At 38.5% G+C, this 14,691-nt stretch overlaps 1 protein-coding gene across 1 annotated transcript; it reads right to left on the bottom strand.

Moving 5' to 3' along the window:
• Positions 1 to 10,607: 10,607 nt before the first annotated feature.
• On the bottom strand, positions 10,608 to 11,857 carry lrrc3 (leucine rich repeat containing 3). The gene has a single exon (XM_042002234.1). The coding sequence runs from the start codon at positions 11,794 to 11,796 to the stop codon at positions 10,996 to 10,998; it is 801 nt and encodes a 266-aa protein (XP_041858168.1). The 5' UTR covers positions 11,797 to 11,857; the 3' UTR covers positions 10,608 to 10,995.
• Positions 11,858 to 14,691: the final 2,834 nt, after the last annotated feature.

Below are 14,691 nucleotides of genomic sequence, written 5' to 3'. Positions count from 1 at the left end.
GGTTTAATAAACTGCTCGGTTCTTGCAAACTGCTGCTGAAGAGGGACCTGATGGCTAAGACAGGACCAAACCATTTCATGCACTTTCACGGGGGTGGTTGGTCAACATCAATATTCTTTTTTTTTTTGTTTAGCAGTTTACTGAGAACATAGAGATAGTTTATTTTAGTACCATATTTTCTTATTAAATATATATGTATTTTTTCTAATGAAGGTATGATTATTTTTTCAAATATATCTTGCAAATCTTTTGGGCTCCTATCAAGTTGTGGACCCTGGGCCCCTCAATGAAATTATTTACATTAAAATGCAAGCAATACCGCAAGTTTTTTTTATTTTTTAATTTCTTTTTACTATTTACAAAACAACCAGGTGTCACCATAAGTCACCGCATCCTTTATACACCAGGACAATGCATGCTAGCACTTTCCTTAGCAAAGCCTGTTGTTATCATTTCCTTCTGCATCAAAGGTGACGGTAGTACACGAGAAAGTGTGCCCTATATTTTTTATCATAAATCTGGTTTTACTTATGTCACCCTTGATGATCTCTACATCCAAAGCTCTTTGTGTGAGGAAACCAGTTCTGTGAGAAACACACAGGAAAACATGTTATGTTGTTCTGGTCACCATAGTCTTAACATATTGCGTTGTACCCGTTGGGGATGTTGGTATTTTCGCACTTTTCATGGTGAGAGGGTCAATCACCCGCACTTTTTCCTGTTTTTTTTTTTTTTTTTTTTGTCTTTTGGTGCAGTTTAGCTCCAGTTGCTCTGTGTCTGTGTGCTGCACATCTTCCTCCTCCTCCCTCTCTTGTTGCTCCTTGAATCATGACTTGACTGTCAGTGATCAGCTGATCAGCTTTTCTGCCGCAGATATCGTCTCTCTTGTTTATCATTCAGCTCGTGTTGAGGTAGAGAAAACTAGCAGAATGTTGACGCAAAAGCCCTTTTTAATTAGAGAACCTATTGTTTGCATTTATTTTATATTATTTTCATTATTATTTGAGCTTTGCAGGAGCCACAGCTGTAAGATCTTCTGGTTATAACACAGCCAGTAGCACCACACCACATCCCCCACTTGCTACACCCCTGCAGGGCAATAATGTATCAAAGCATAATACCATAGTACACAATATGTTAGATGATAGACATCTATATAAGCAATATACATCTAAAATATGCAAATAAATAACACAACAGAAAAATTGGATGTATATAATTCTCAAGATAAGTTAAAACTTTACTTAAAACAAGTGAAATGCTTTAACATTAAAACATAATGTTTATGTTAAGTTACGTTATGTTAAGAAATTTCAACTAATATTTTGTTTTTGCTACATATACCTGAGCTATGGTACAAACGGCCTGTTCTTTAAAGATCAATAATCTGTGAAAAATGTGAATTGTATACTTTTTCTACTGTAAACTGGCCCCAGGAAGAATAACTGATGCAGCATGCTGCTGACGCTAATGGGGATCTCAATAAACATAAACATAATAGTGTAAAGGTTGTACCATCAGCTACAAGGAAGCGTTGCTATCATTGTATCAAGTCCATAATATATGAAATGTAGGACCCACCACATTTGATGTGCTGACTCACACTGCTATTCAGACCTGAACCCTTCTCAGCCACAACTTCACTGTGAGTGGATGTGAATACAGATTCATAGTAGCTGGAACAACCGGTAGCAGCAATGCTTATGTGGTGTCTGCTCCTGTAAACTTCAGGTTCCATACTGACAAGAAGTTGCTGGTAGAATTTTATTTAAAGAATTTTATTTTATTGAAACAGTATTTTTATTCTGCTACAAAAGTCAGATAACACAGTCAGGTGCTTACTACTATACCAAACGGAGGAGAAGTTATGATGCTAAGACTTGGCCTTTAGAAAAAGGATTAAAAAGTTGCTGTAAATATCAATTTAAAACTAAGGGTGGCAGATTAAATTAGCATCTCTCATGCAGGAGGGTGGTAGGTTCCGGTTCTGGGGTTGCCAGAGGTGAGTAAATCGCCCTACAATTGAAAGAAAACTATTCATAGACATAAAGTGGTAAACATGTGATTGATAACGTTTGACAGACTGTACATAAACGTTAACGCTGTCTGATTTATACTGACAATTCTGTGATCTGAATGTGTCAGAGCACAAAACTGCCAGCTGATGACAATAAGAGTTTTATATGTTATATTCACACATAGGGATGAAGATGTGAACCAGCCCCAGAAAGAACACATTTTTTATGATTACATTAATAAGAAATTAATTGAAAAAAAGGATTTCCATACATATTAATGATGATAGTGCTAAAAATTTGTTCATCTCTCTTGTCATAATATAAAAAGGGTACAAATGGCCTGTTCTTTGAAGATCTATACTGTAGAGGTTGTTCCCTCAGCTACACGGAAGTCTATACACTGCCTGACCAAAAACAAAAAAATGGCTACAATAAAAAATATTTTGTTGGACCACCTTTAGCTTTAATTATGGCAGCATTGTTGTTTTGATAAGCTTTAACAACATCACAGCATTGCATTCATTTTTCACCAAACTGATGATGGGAGAGTTTGACCATTACACAAAGCCACCTCCAGCACATCCCAAAGATGGGGTTCAGGTCTGGACTCTGCGGGGGCCAATCCATGTGTGAAAATGATGTTTCCTGTTCCCTGAACCACTCCATTCCTCATGAATCCTGGTACTGTCATCTTGGAATACTGCCATGCCACCAGGGGAAAAAAATCCACTGATGGAATAATCTGCTCATTCAGTATTCCGGTAGTCAGCTCACCTTATGTTTGGACACATAATGTTGTGGCTGTTCACATTATAATTTCAATGTGACGTTCATCACGCTGAAGTGTGAACAGTATGTGGCCCTCCATTCATTGCTTTACTTTTCTTAATTCGTTCATATACTGTGATGTTGTTTTGTCATTGATTTAATTTCCAAAAAACAGGAAAAGACAACAACACAGTAAATATTGTGAAGCAGCAGAATTGTGATACGACTTCTGTGACATCAAAGTCAGATAAAATGGCCGTTCAGACAGAGGTCGCTTCGACACAGATCGGATACGTATGGGTTGAATTAAAAAAATCAGATTTGCATTGTTCAGACTGAAAATAAAAATAAATTTGATATGGGCAAAAAAAGGGCAATCTTTGTTGTGGTGGTTTGTCCTGCTGTTCATTTTCATAGTCTGTGTCCAATTCTAACTCGGACATGTACAACTGGATTACAACTGTGGTCATCCTGAAAAAAAAAAAAAAAAAAAAAAAACTGCAGGTTTGTCAAAAGTATTTAGTTTATTTATAACCTCCTGTAATTTTCCATGCCAGTAAGTGTGCATTCACAGGTGACTACCTTTGCCTGGCCCCTGCAATCAGAAGACTCTTCCTCAATATACGCTTGTTTTTTGAACATGAAGCACCTCAGTAAGCAATCAAAGCAAGAGCGTAACACAATGGTGGTGGTGGTGGGTTGGAGCCAAGGCTGGGTGTTGCAATGTGGAATAGAACATTCCTACTCGGAAATAATGCTATCATGAAATTGGCTTTGGGTTCAGAGCAATTATACACCCAATTAAATATATAATTACATGCGTGTTATTTCTCAACATATTACATTTATGCTGTTTACACAGTTGTTTTAATAATAATAATAAAAAATAATGGCTAGATATACTCATTTAAACTCTGTATTTGTCCACAAACCTTGGTTATAGTCTCCTTGTAATTAGTTACAGTAGTGAAGCTATTCCCATGTGTTTTGCAGCCATTGTTGTCACTTAATCCTCTTGCTTGCAGTGTTTTTAGTGGACCCTTAAACACAAATATTCCTTTTGAATTTATATTCTGCTTGTTCAATAGTTTAGGAATAATTTTGATATCATTATTTTCTTCCTTCCTGATGAGAAGCCCTTCAGGTGGGGCAAATTTTTCTTTCACTAGCAAAAACCATGTCATGGACATTATTCTGTATAAATGCACTGAGATCATAAAATCAATGGCCAGCGTGGTTAATAGTTGAGATGATCAATCATGCTGATGTTGTGTGTGCATACAGAGGATTCAATTTCATGTGTACCAGGTGGAAAGAATATTATATATTATATATATTTAGGGATTTCTGACAACTTTTTTCTACTTCTGAGTTTATTATGTATGTTCTTGTTATTTGTACATTTGATAGAGGTTCATGCATCTCCAGAGTAGCAGTCTTTTCTTTTTACACTCTATAAATGTAAATTCTTGTTGTTATAAACCTGTTTCTCTCTTTTCACCCCCTGCTTCCCCAGAGCAGGCACCACTGGCATAATATTTTTGTGTTTGTGTTGTTGTCCTGTCCTTTTACCACCCCAAGGCAGATGGCTGCCCTTCCCAAGTCTGGTTCTGCTGGAGGTCTAATAGGGATTTCTTAGTTATTTCTGTCCTTGCTTGCTCAGAGTAGGGCACTGAATCAAACTATCCATCCATCCATTTTCTTTACTGCTTAGTCCAATACTGGGTTGCAGGGAAGCTGCAGCCTATCCCAGCAATTAGCAGGCAGGGGCAGGTACACCCTGGACAGGTCACCAGTCCATCGCAAGCTGTTTATTAACTTCCAAACCACTTTCAGTTCTTAGAGGACACATTCTTCAAGCAGTGGTGCAGGAAAAGTCTGGATTGTTTGAGAATACCATGATTTTTATGCAGGACAATGCTTCATCGCATCCATCAAAGATCCCTCTAATGACTGCATAGCCAGCCAGTAAAGGGATTAAAAATGAAGGAATGAATGAATGACATGACTCCTTCCCTTACCTGACCTAAACCCTATTGAGAATTTGTGGGCCCTTTATGATAGGAGTAAAATGTAGGGAGTAAAGGTAAACCAAAGAAAAACAATATATATATACTCAAGTAAAGTACTAAAAAAAGCTCCCTAAATAATGAAGTACTTTTACTTTATTACTTCCCACCTCTGTTAGACACCCAAAACCTAAATTTGACCTTTTTTAATATTCAGATATTAGCTTTGTTAACATTTTGGATTGTATGTATTTGGAACTCTCAAAATAGATCTTGCCAAATAATTGTTTCACACAAGTTTCAAGGTTTTTTTTGCACTGGGTTACTTTTTCAGAGGAGGTGCATCTTCAATACGATTTTTATGGCTTAAACTCTGAGATGTAGGTTGCTTTTTCATGTTAGAAAAGCCACCTACATTTATGAAGTCCACAACATTTCAATTGGTTAAAGAACACTGATTTGGCTGTTTTTCTATCCTGTAACATCTCTTTTGTAGAAATATTTGTGTGCTTTGGCTCACTGTCTGGCTGCATGACCCACTTTCTCCTGAGACTGTGAAGACATACAGCACCAGTCAAAGGTTTGGACACACCTACCTTCTCTTTTTGAATGAAGAGGTACGTTCAGAACTTTGACAGGTGTTGTATTTTCTGACACTACTTTAAAATTCATAGGTGTATTCCAGGATTCTTTGTTCCATCAAAGATGGAAAGCCATCCTGGCCTAGATGCAGCTAAATCCTCTCCATACTATCATACTTTCACTCTCTCTCTATTATGTTTTAATGCTTTATTGTAGACTCTTTATCCCTGCTATAAATTAAATATTTGCACTTAAATTTCTGGTCTGTTCACTTAATTTGTTTTTAACTGCAGATGGACAGCTGTTCTCTTTATCGTTAGCAACTGCTTTCTCCTTGTAGTCCTGCTACACACAACATTGCTGTCCGATGTTCTCCTGACGGTGGACTTTTAAACATTAACATTACCCACTCAAAGAGATCTTTAGTAGGGCTTCTTCTGGGACCTCCAAGTGATCTTTGTTAGTTGTTTCTTTCCAAGGAGGGTAACAACAGGGAAACTAATGGTGTTAGAAGCACTTCTGAGTCCTTAAAGTGATCTTAATAGGTGTTAATTTGATTCTTATGTTTTCCTACCAGTTTGATGCAGAGCTTCATGTTTAAAGTAAAATAAAACTAGTCCTTCCAAATTTTATGAGAATGTTTTCTCATGTGTTAAGTTGACTTCTCTCTTTTTCTTTCTTTCTTATAATGAAAAATGTATCAAATTTTAGGTAATGTTACGTAGAAATATAAAACTCAGAAACTTTCAAGTACTACATGACATTTAGGTTTTGGAGAATGTAACTGCATCAGAGGACAAAATACAGAAACTCAGTTGGCGACTGAACTGTACTAGGAAAGAATTTTTTATTTTCAAATGCTGGTAAAGTGTCCATCATTACTCAGAAACAAAACAAACACAGGACTTTCTAAAACAGATAGAAAATTGATATGATTATCCTAATCTTATTGGAGCCCTTTCAGTTCCATCACAGAAATACACAGCTTGTGAACTAATCCCCCTTCAAGTTAAAGGTCCCATATTATTCATTTTTTTTCAACTATTTCATGTCAGAGGTCCAACAACATTGTTTTGAAAGTGTATAACCCCATTTTCAGCCTTGGTCCATAATTTCAGCCATTCCAAAAATGGCTCTGTTGAGCTTTACTGAAAATGGGCTGTTTCTGTGTCTGAACCCATAAATGTTCATGAGTGGTACTCATAGACTATAAAAGATGGACGGAGCCTCCGTGACGTCACCCGTAGGTTTCTGAAGAGCAAAAGTGAATCTCATTGGGCAGTTTCTACCATCGCCATCTTGGCAGCATCACGCCTGCCGTTGCTTCTGGAAAAAACAAAAATGGGCAAAGTGGCAGAGCTGAGAGGGGGGCTGTGAGCATGGGGGTGGATGATTGACGTCTATCAAACGCCGAGCTGCCTGTAGCAAAGAGCTAACCGGCTAATGAAGGTAAGTGGGCTAAAGTTAAGGGGCGCTGCGCTGTTAGCCGGCTAAAAAACGCGTTTGCGCTACACTCACCCTTCTTGCCGCGGAAATTGGATACATGTCAATCAAAAGGACACGCCCTTAATTATGCCGAATTTTAAGATTAAAAAACATACAAACGGATGAGTTACAAAAAAATCACCCCCCTCACAGTTGTCATGAAGGTAAACTTGGACTTTTTATCCTAAAATGTTTTTTGTACCAGGCTTTAAACATGTTTATTTCTGTTGTGAAGTTGGTCTTTTTAACATTGGAGTCTATGGGGATTTGCTCTGTTTTGGAGTCAGCCCCTAGTGGATGAGGGGTGAACTGCAATATTTTGCACTTCCGCATATGCTTTACATTTAACTGCTGGAGTTTGCCTCTTGGTGGTACCTGCCCACACCCCTATCTGGGAGAGGATCTGGCTTTTGCTGTTGCCCACTCATAGATTTTAGAGGGCAGGCTCAGCTAGCCGGTGGGGGTGGGGAGGAGTCAATGGCAGTATCCACTACTAGTGGTTATTTCCCTTCATGAGGTCACAAAGGGAAAGATTCTCTTTGGACCTCATACACAGGCTATAATGACACATATGACTGTTAGAAAACCTTTAGAACATGAGTTCTGCATAATATGGGACCTTTAGCAAAATAAACTAACCAGTCACAAGTATACTTACACTGGGTTTTGTCAAAGACACATCTTACAAAGTACCAACACAGATGGCATGTGCATTCCTTCAGAAAACTGTAAAAGTTTTTTTTACACACTGGCCAGCACAAACATTGTTATATGAAAGGTCAAAACTGCACAAACAGACAGTAACAAAGACACCTACATATATCTATATATACACATATATCTATAAAGAACATTTTATCAAATACAATATGCTAAATGAAAAACAAGTTTCTACCTCGACTGAGTCAAGTATATTTGTTGCAAATAATGACTTTCTTTAGTTTAACCTGCTTGAACAAATAGATGAGTTGCAATTACCACATAAGGACAAGTACAGGAAGTCATCAACCACAGAAAAACATAAAACAGTAACACTTAAAATTGGTTTTGTCTCTGCAATGGCTACAATGGATAGGAAGAGGGCTTCACACTCACTTGTCCACTATAGTGCACAGTGCTATGGTGTAGAAATCCCAGAGAATAGGCACTTGGACACAACTCTTGACCAACAAGGTAACTACGAAGAAAAAAAGAAAAAAAACTTTCATAGACTGTCTAAACGCAGTAATGCTACAATCAAATTAAAACAGCCAGCAAACCTATTGAGCTTTTTGTTTGCTGCTGCAGCAAAAATAATAAGAACATGACATTGTGTTTGACATAAATACATTCATAGATAAAAAAAATTAAGCTCCCTCAATAAACAAAAACAAAAACAAATAAACAACCAAACAAAAATTGCTACCTGCAAAGCTACATTAATTCATATTTCTTTTTATGCTACAGTAATTTGTGATGGCTTGTTCTTTAACCTGTGCTGTAAATAACTCCACCTATGATATATTGCAACACTCAGCTGAACTCAATTTCTGTCTGTGGTGTTCAGTGTAGCACTGGTGCAACATTTTAATACAAGTCTGTAAGCAGTATAACAACATTGTACCATCTATGCTGCTGCATGTGTTTCCCAAATCCCCTTGAAATTATTCATAACCCCCTGTTGTGAGCTTTGGGCCTCTATCCAGGACAACGATGCTTTGTCAGGTTAATGCATTGTGATGAAACCTTGAATAAGGAGTACATGTAATACAGAAGGGGTCACTTGCAGTGACAAACCAATGGAGAGTTAACATTCAACTTCAACTTTTTCTTCCTTTTTTCTCTTAGTACTTTGGTTTGGACTACAAATGCATGTAGAGAAACAAGTCTGAGAAAATGTTAGCTGCATTCACATCATCTTGATTTAAAAACCACCAACTAATAAAAGCTGAAATGCCAAAATCAATTTGCTTGATATATGTACCCATACATGACACACTATTGAGACTACGTAGGTGCAAGCATCCTGCCCTCTGTGTGCCTGCCCCTGCAGTTGGACATTAACAAAAACATGCTTGTGTGCATCCTTTTCAGAAGATATTTAAGTGTAACGTCATGTCAAAAAGAAAGTACACCCTTTCAATTATCAAAAGTCATGTCATGGTGAAGACAAAGAACAAAAACATCTGTTTTTTACTAGAACTCAAAAATAGATACTGGCAATCAAATGTGCCATGTGTGCCTAATTCTATTATAGCAGATGTTTTGGGAAGATTGCTGATTTAGAGAATTCCACCATCACAACACAAAACCAGAGAGGAAAGATGTCAGCATTGATTTTAGAGAAGCCACTGAAATGCCCAGACAAACTTAAAAAAAATAATAATAATAATAAAAACCTATGATCTATATCTCAGAGCACATTGACACTAGGATAGTCCATGGGGGTGAGTTCGATTGGGAGAGGAAATCTGAAACATTTCCCACCTTTCCTTGGTTTGCTTTGCTTTCACACTGCACTATAAGTGGATCAAACCACTGCAACATCATACAGTTACAACAACAGTATTGTCCGAAATAACTACTGACCAAGAAGAAAAACACCTCATTGATTGGCCAGGAATGAAAACAGCTTGTTTACTGTCAGTAAACAATGAAGCGACTGCAACTTTATGCAGTCTTTGGGGTTTTGTTTTTTCTTATGTGTTCAGGCTCAAACTCCTATAAATCTTAATGAACGGAAGCAATTTTACACAAGAGACTCCACAATGACATCATATTACTCAAAGTAATTGCAGCTAAAAGTGTTTTTAACGTACTATATGCCATTGTTATCCAAGGTTCCAGTTACCTAACACCTGCTAAGCACCAGATGCTTTTTAATGACCTGATATGAAAACTAGGACTGAAAGGTGCACATCCTTTCTTACGTTACTGTTTTCAGAAGCATAATTCTAGCTTAATTGTACAGTTCAGTTTTGCTACTCTCATTAACTTCTTTTCCAGGAGGAAGGAGTGTCTGAAGAGTCCTTTGTGAGTTACTGAATCCACAAAGCTGTCAGAAAAATATGTGAAGTATAACTGACAAGAATAAAGCTGTAAATATGAACTGTATAGTTTGAAAGAGTTGGTGGAGTCTAAAAACAAAATGAGTGAGAAAACGTTGGGTTTATAATTGCAAAATCCAGAGAAAGATAGCATAAATAACAGTGGTATTTTCTGTCAAGGCCATACATAGGAAATTCTTTGCCATTAAGTTATGCATTATGCTCAAAGATTTATACATATTTGCAGCTGTAGGATTTAAGTGGATTTATATATGTGGATATTAAAGGAGCCTTGCATCCAAGACTGTAAAACATATGTAGAAGTTAAATCCCCACATATTGTGTTTGAAAGACATTTCAGCCAGTCCTTTGAGGAATTTAAAGGAGTCCTTACACAACCCTGGAATATGATGCACAAATCTTGGGTTATTTCCAGCATGAAGAGAAAAAAGCAACAACTATGGTCACTTTATTTTTGTTAATCCTTATTTTCGTTTGACCTGGCATGCTCCAGTGGCTGCACAGAAAAAAAAAACCTTAGGTTTATTGGAGTCTATGCTATTTTGCCTGATATGCAAATTGAATGACAGCATCTTGACTGAGGTCATATATTAGCAGAAGCCTCATAAAGCAGCCTTCATCCTGACAGCATGACTCAAATAACATAAATCATTCAGTTCAAGATCACCAGGAGACACCGTCATCCTCCCTGCTCACCTCAGTCCAGATTCAATCCCACTGTGGACCGACATCCACTCAGAAAGATTTATAGATCCTCTTAAATTTATCATCTCTTATGGAAATGTTAGTGTTAGCTGTACCTTGCTCACTCTGTGCTATCACAGTTGACCTGTCCATTTCTTGTGCAACATTACATCACAAAACAAAATGTTACGCAATAATACAAAATTGATAATTTCTTGGGCTACACAAAAATAAAGATGATTGATTTTATTCAATTAAATACTCCCTTTTCATGTGCTTGAAAAATGTGATTTATATGTTGAAACATCTTTTAAGTCACTTTGTTTATAACCACACACTTATCCAGGTATTTACAGACACACACACTCAAACACACCACAACTCCTGAGTCACACAGCCCTGCTAGAGAACTGTGCTGATGGTGTCGAAGTCTTTGCTGATCTGAGAGTTGCTTGGCAGTGACTTTAGGTATTCCAGGTGCCTCCTGGCATCCTCCTGATTGTGTCTGACATAATAAATGACATACGCTATCACCATGGTGAACCACCCGAACATAGTGACGAACATGGCTACATCTGTGGTCTTATGGTGAAAATTGCAGAAGTTGATCCCTGAGTCCAGCACCTGGATCACTGGTTTGCCTGCATACTCCTCCTGCACAGCTGTGTGGCAGATCACCTCGTTCACTGTTTCAGGGTCCAGCCGCAGCTCCCTCAGGACTTCCTGCAGCGTACACTCACAGTGCCAGGGGTTGTTCGAGAGGCTGATTTTAGCTCGCAGGCGGGCAAATGCCTCTTTGGGGACGCTTTGGATGTGATTGTTTGATAAATCCAGCTCAAGCAGGCTGTCAGAGACACCTTGAAACGCTCCCACATCCACAGTCTCAATGTTGTTGTTGGACAGATCCAGCTCCTGAAGGTAGTGAAGGTCTTTGAAGGCATGGTTGGGGATGTGGGTGATGTGGTTTGCTGCCAAAAGCAGGATAACAGTGTCTCTTGGAAGATCAGGCGGGATCTTTTCCAAGTTGCGAGACATACATTGGACTACCGTCAAGCCGTTCTTCTCTATGCAGTGACAGCTTGATGGACAAGCCATGACTAATGCATCTGTAAGAAATATTCCACAGAACAGGCCCCATAACAGGGCACGGCCGTTGCACATCAGGGGTTTCCTGGGCATACCAAGTCGTGCTAAGTCCTGCATATTCAGCAGTGACTTTCCACAAGTCCTGTCAGGCAAAACTGATCATAGTTTCATCTGTTAGTAGGCATTCAAAGGTGTTGGGTGTTGCTTCATTAGAGCTCAAAATGCCAAAATGATCAGTTTATTTACAGAAACATGTGGGTTCATCTGGAGATAATCCATTACAACTGATTTGAAAGAGTTTTATGTAATCTTTTGAAATATATTTCAAAAGACCCCATCCAGAAATGAAGCTCCTTGCTGTACATATTCCGGTTGCAACCTGTAAATTCAGGTTGATTATGAGCAAAGCTTCAGAGAACAGACCATGTCATGTCATGTACTGAAAAAAAGGCAAAAGAAAATAGTGTTAGTCTTTGAACTGAAATTACTAGCTCATAAATGCAGCATGCACATGTGTGCACAATGTCCACGTAAAGAATCAAACCAGACAAGTCATTTTCTAAAAGCAATTGTCTTTGTCTTTCCAAAATGAGCACAGTAAGTGGTTCTCCTGCAGTGTTTACAAAATATGTAATGTGATTACTGAGGGGAAAAAATCCGTTTCACTTCAGTAAATCTCATAAAGCAGCAGGCACAGTTACATACAGGTCATCTCCTGGATTTCCTCATTCAATTAGGCAAAGCTTAATCTTGCTCTTGATCTTGTGGCATTGCCTAAATTAATCTTAATTACATTATTTCATGGCTAGACCAAAGAGAAAAAAACAGAAATCAACACAGCTCTTGTGAACAATAAGCTTTTCTTTTTCTCTTTGTATAGCACCCTAATTTCAAGGACTACTTTCTCTCATTCACAGCCCCCACGACAAGAATAGCCATAGACTCTAAAATTACTCCATCTGTCCTGCAGGAGCGTCATTATTTCAGGGCTCAGCACCCTCTGGTGGGCTAAACAGATCACACAATAAATCCCTTGCTGTGCTCCAGGTCAGCTGTGTCTTCTAATTTTTCTTTTCTTCTATCCTTTCTTTGGAAATGGCTTAACAGCTTCAGGCCACAGATCAGCATCTCTCTCATTTCTTTTCTTTCTTTCTTTTTTTTTTAAAAAAAAGAGCACCCACCACATTCTTATTAGTCTGCTCAGCAGGAAGTGTAGAAAAGGCGTGACACACACACAAGAGACCAAGTGCAGCTTAACATCCAGCAGTCTGGTGGCTCAGCTACATCTTTAAAACAGAATCAGGGATTATGAATGCAGAGCATAGGGGATGGCTTGTCTCATCTCTAGTCTCCAGGATATTTTGGTAAAAAATCTATTTAATTTAAATGTGAAATTGCATCTTTTTTGGCAAATGCACGTAGCCCCAACAGTGTATCTGCCTTTAATAAGGAGAAAATGTGCCAAATCACATCTAGAAAACTATAGAAAGTGGTTGAACTGTAAAATTAAGAATGTTCTGCAATGTTGGATATTTTAATTTTACTAGTGTTTGATTATATAGCTAGAATGAAGAAAAAAAGGGGGGAGAAGCTATTAAAATTAGCTATACTGGGGTACTTACCATGAATTAGTCTGTCTTCTTGTTTGTAGTTCAGTTTCACGTCTTAGCAGAAATATTGTTGAGCCTTTCAAAAATATTTTAGTTTCTTATAAAGTAGCTTACTTCAACACTGCACGTTTCCTGCGTGGAGAATAGTCAATAGGTCGCAATGGTAAAGTTCCTGTCTCCAGAAAGCTTCTCTTCTTTTTCTGCCGTCTCTTCTACGAGCCACAACGCCGCGGTCACACTTGTTGAAGATCAAGGTGGTGGCTGTGTCCGAGCAGGTGCACGAGACACAGCGCTGCTCCGTTTGATCTCGCGTTTCTTGTCTCACTTTCTCACTCAGAACCGCGCGCGCCAGCCGCGCCAGAAGGAGTCCCGGCTGCGCGTGGATTGGACTGCTGTTCTGTTGGCTGCTCTCCTTGTCCTGTAGTGTGTCCCTACTCCCAACTCCCCTACCACCTCCACCCCACCGCCTAACTCTGTCTGTCTGTCTGTCTGTCAGTCTGGCTGCACCACCCCTCCGCTCTGTCCCAGTCTCCTCTATAAGTAAAAATTTAAAAAGGAAAAAAGGAAACCATGATTTTGAGAACTGCTCTGGGGGAGAAACAGTTATATCAAGACAAGTTCTTTGGTAATAACTTTTGAAGTGACTGTTTTTTTCTTTAAAAATGACAGTAGGCAGAGATTACTTAAGGCTCTTTGACTGTGGTAGGCTATTGATTATTCTGCCTAGCCTGGGGGATTTAGGCAGTTCACATAGCAGTGGATCAAGATATCAGCATCCAAGGTCTGCACTATGTTCTGTTAGTAAGTGCCTTATTTAAACAGTGGAGGCTTATCCCACACTCGTAACTCTTAATTAAAGAGTGTACTCTACTTTACTGGTTTGTCTTTCAGTTTAATGCCGCATGAATTTTTACAATTAAATCTGTGTCTGCATCTTAAAGCAGCAAGGTGACACTCTCATCTGTGATAGAGCTGAGCTTATATTTAATGGTTTCACTAATGTCCTGAGAGTTTTATGTGAAGCTAATTGGACAGCATCACATGGAATGTAATTTGTGTTCATTTAGTAAATAAGGTCACATTTCATTTGACCTTAACAGGCTCATGGTCCTGTGTTTGCATAGAAAATGAAGGAATGAGCATTGCTTTAGCTTTTTTTTTTTCCTGGAAACTTGGCACAAAGTCAAATCTTACCACCACACTTCTCACTATAACTATTTAGAAAAGGTAATAGAAATGACCTATTACCTTGTCTAAAGGAGGAAATGTGTAATGGAAGCAAAACTAACTGCTTCAGTTCTGCTGGTGCTCCTACTTCCCCATGTGATTTTGATGTAGGTCAGCTGGTCCCAGTATTCCAGGTGTCATTTCAGCTATAAAGAGAGTGGAAGCTTTTCATGGG

This window comes from Melanotaenia boesemani, chromosome 12, assembly GCF_017639745.1.
Source record: "Melanotaenia boesemani isolate fMelBoe1 chromosome 12, fMelBoe1.pri, whole genome shotgun sequence".
NCBI lineage: Eukaryota > Metazoa > Chordata > Actinopteri > Atheriniformes > Melanotaeniidae > Melanotaenia > Melanotaenia boesemani.
The sequence above is the reverse complement of the archived record's forward strand: the minus strand, read 5'-3'. Positions and strand labels throughout refer to the sequence as shown.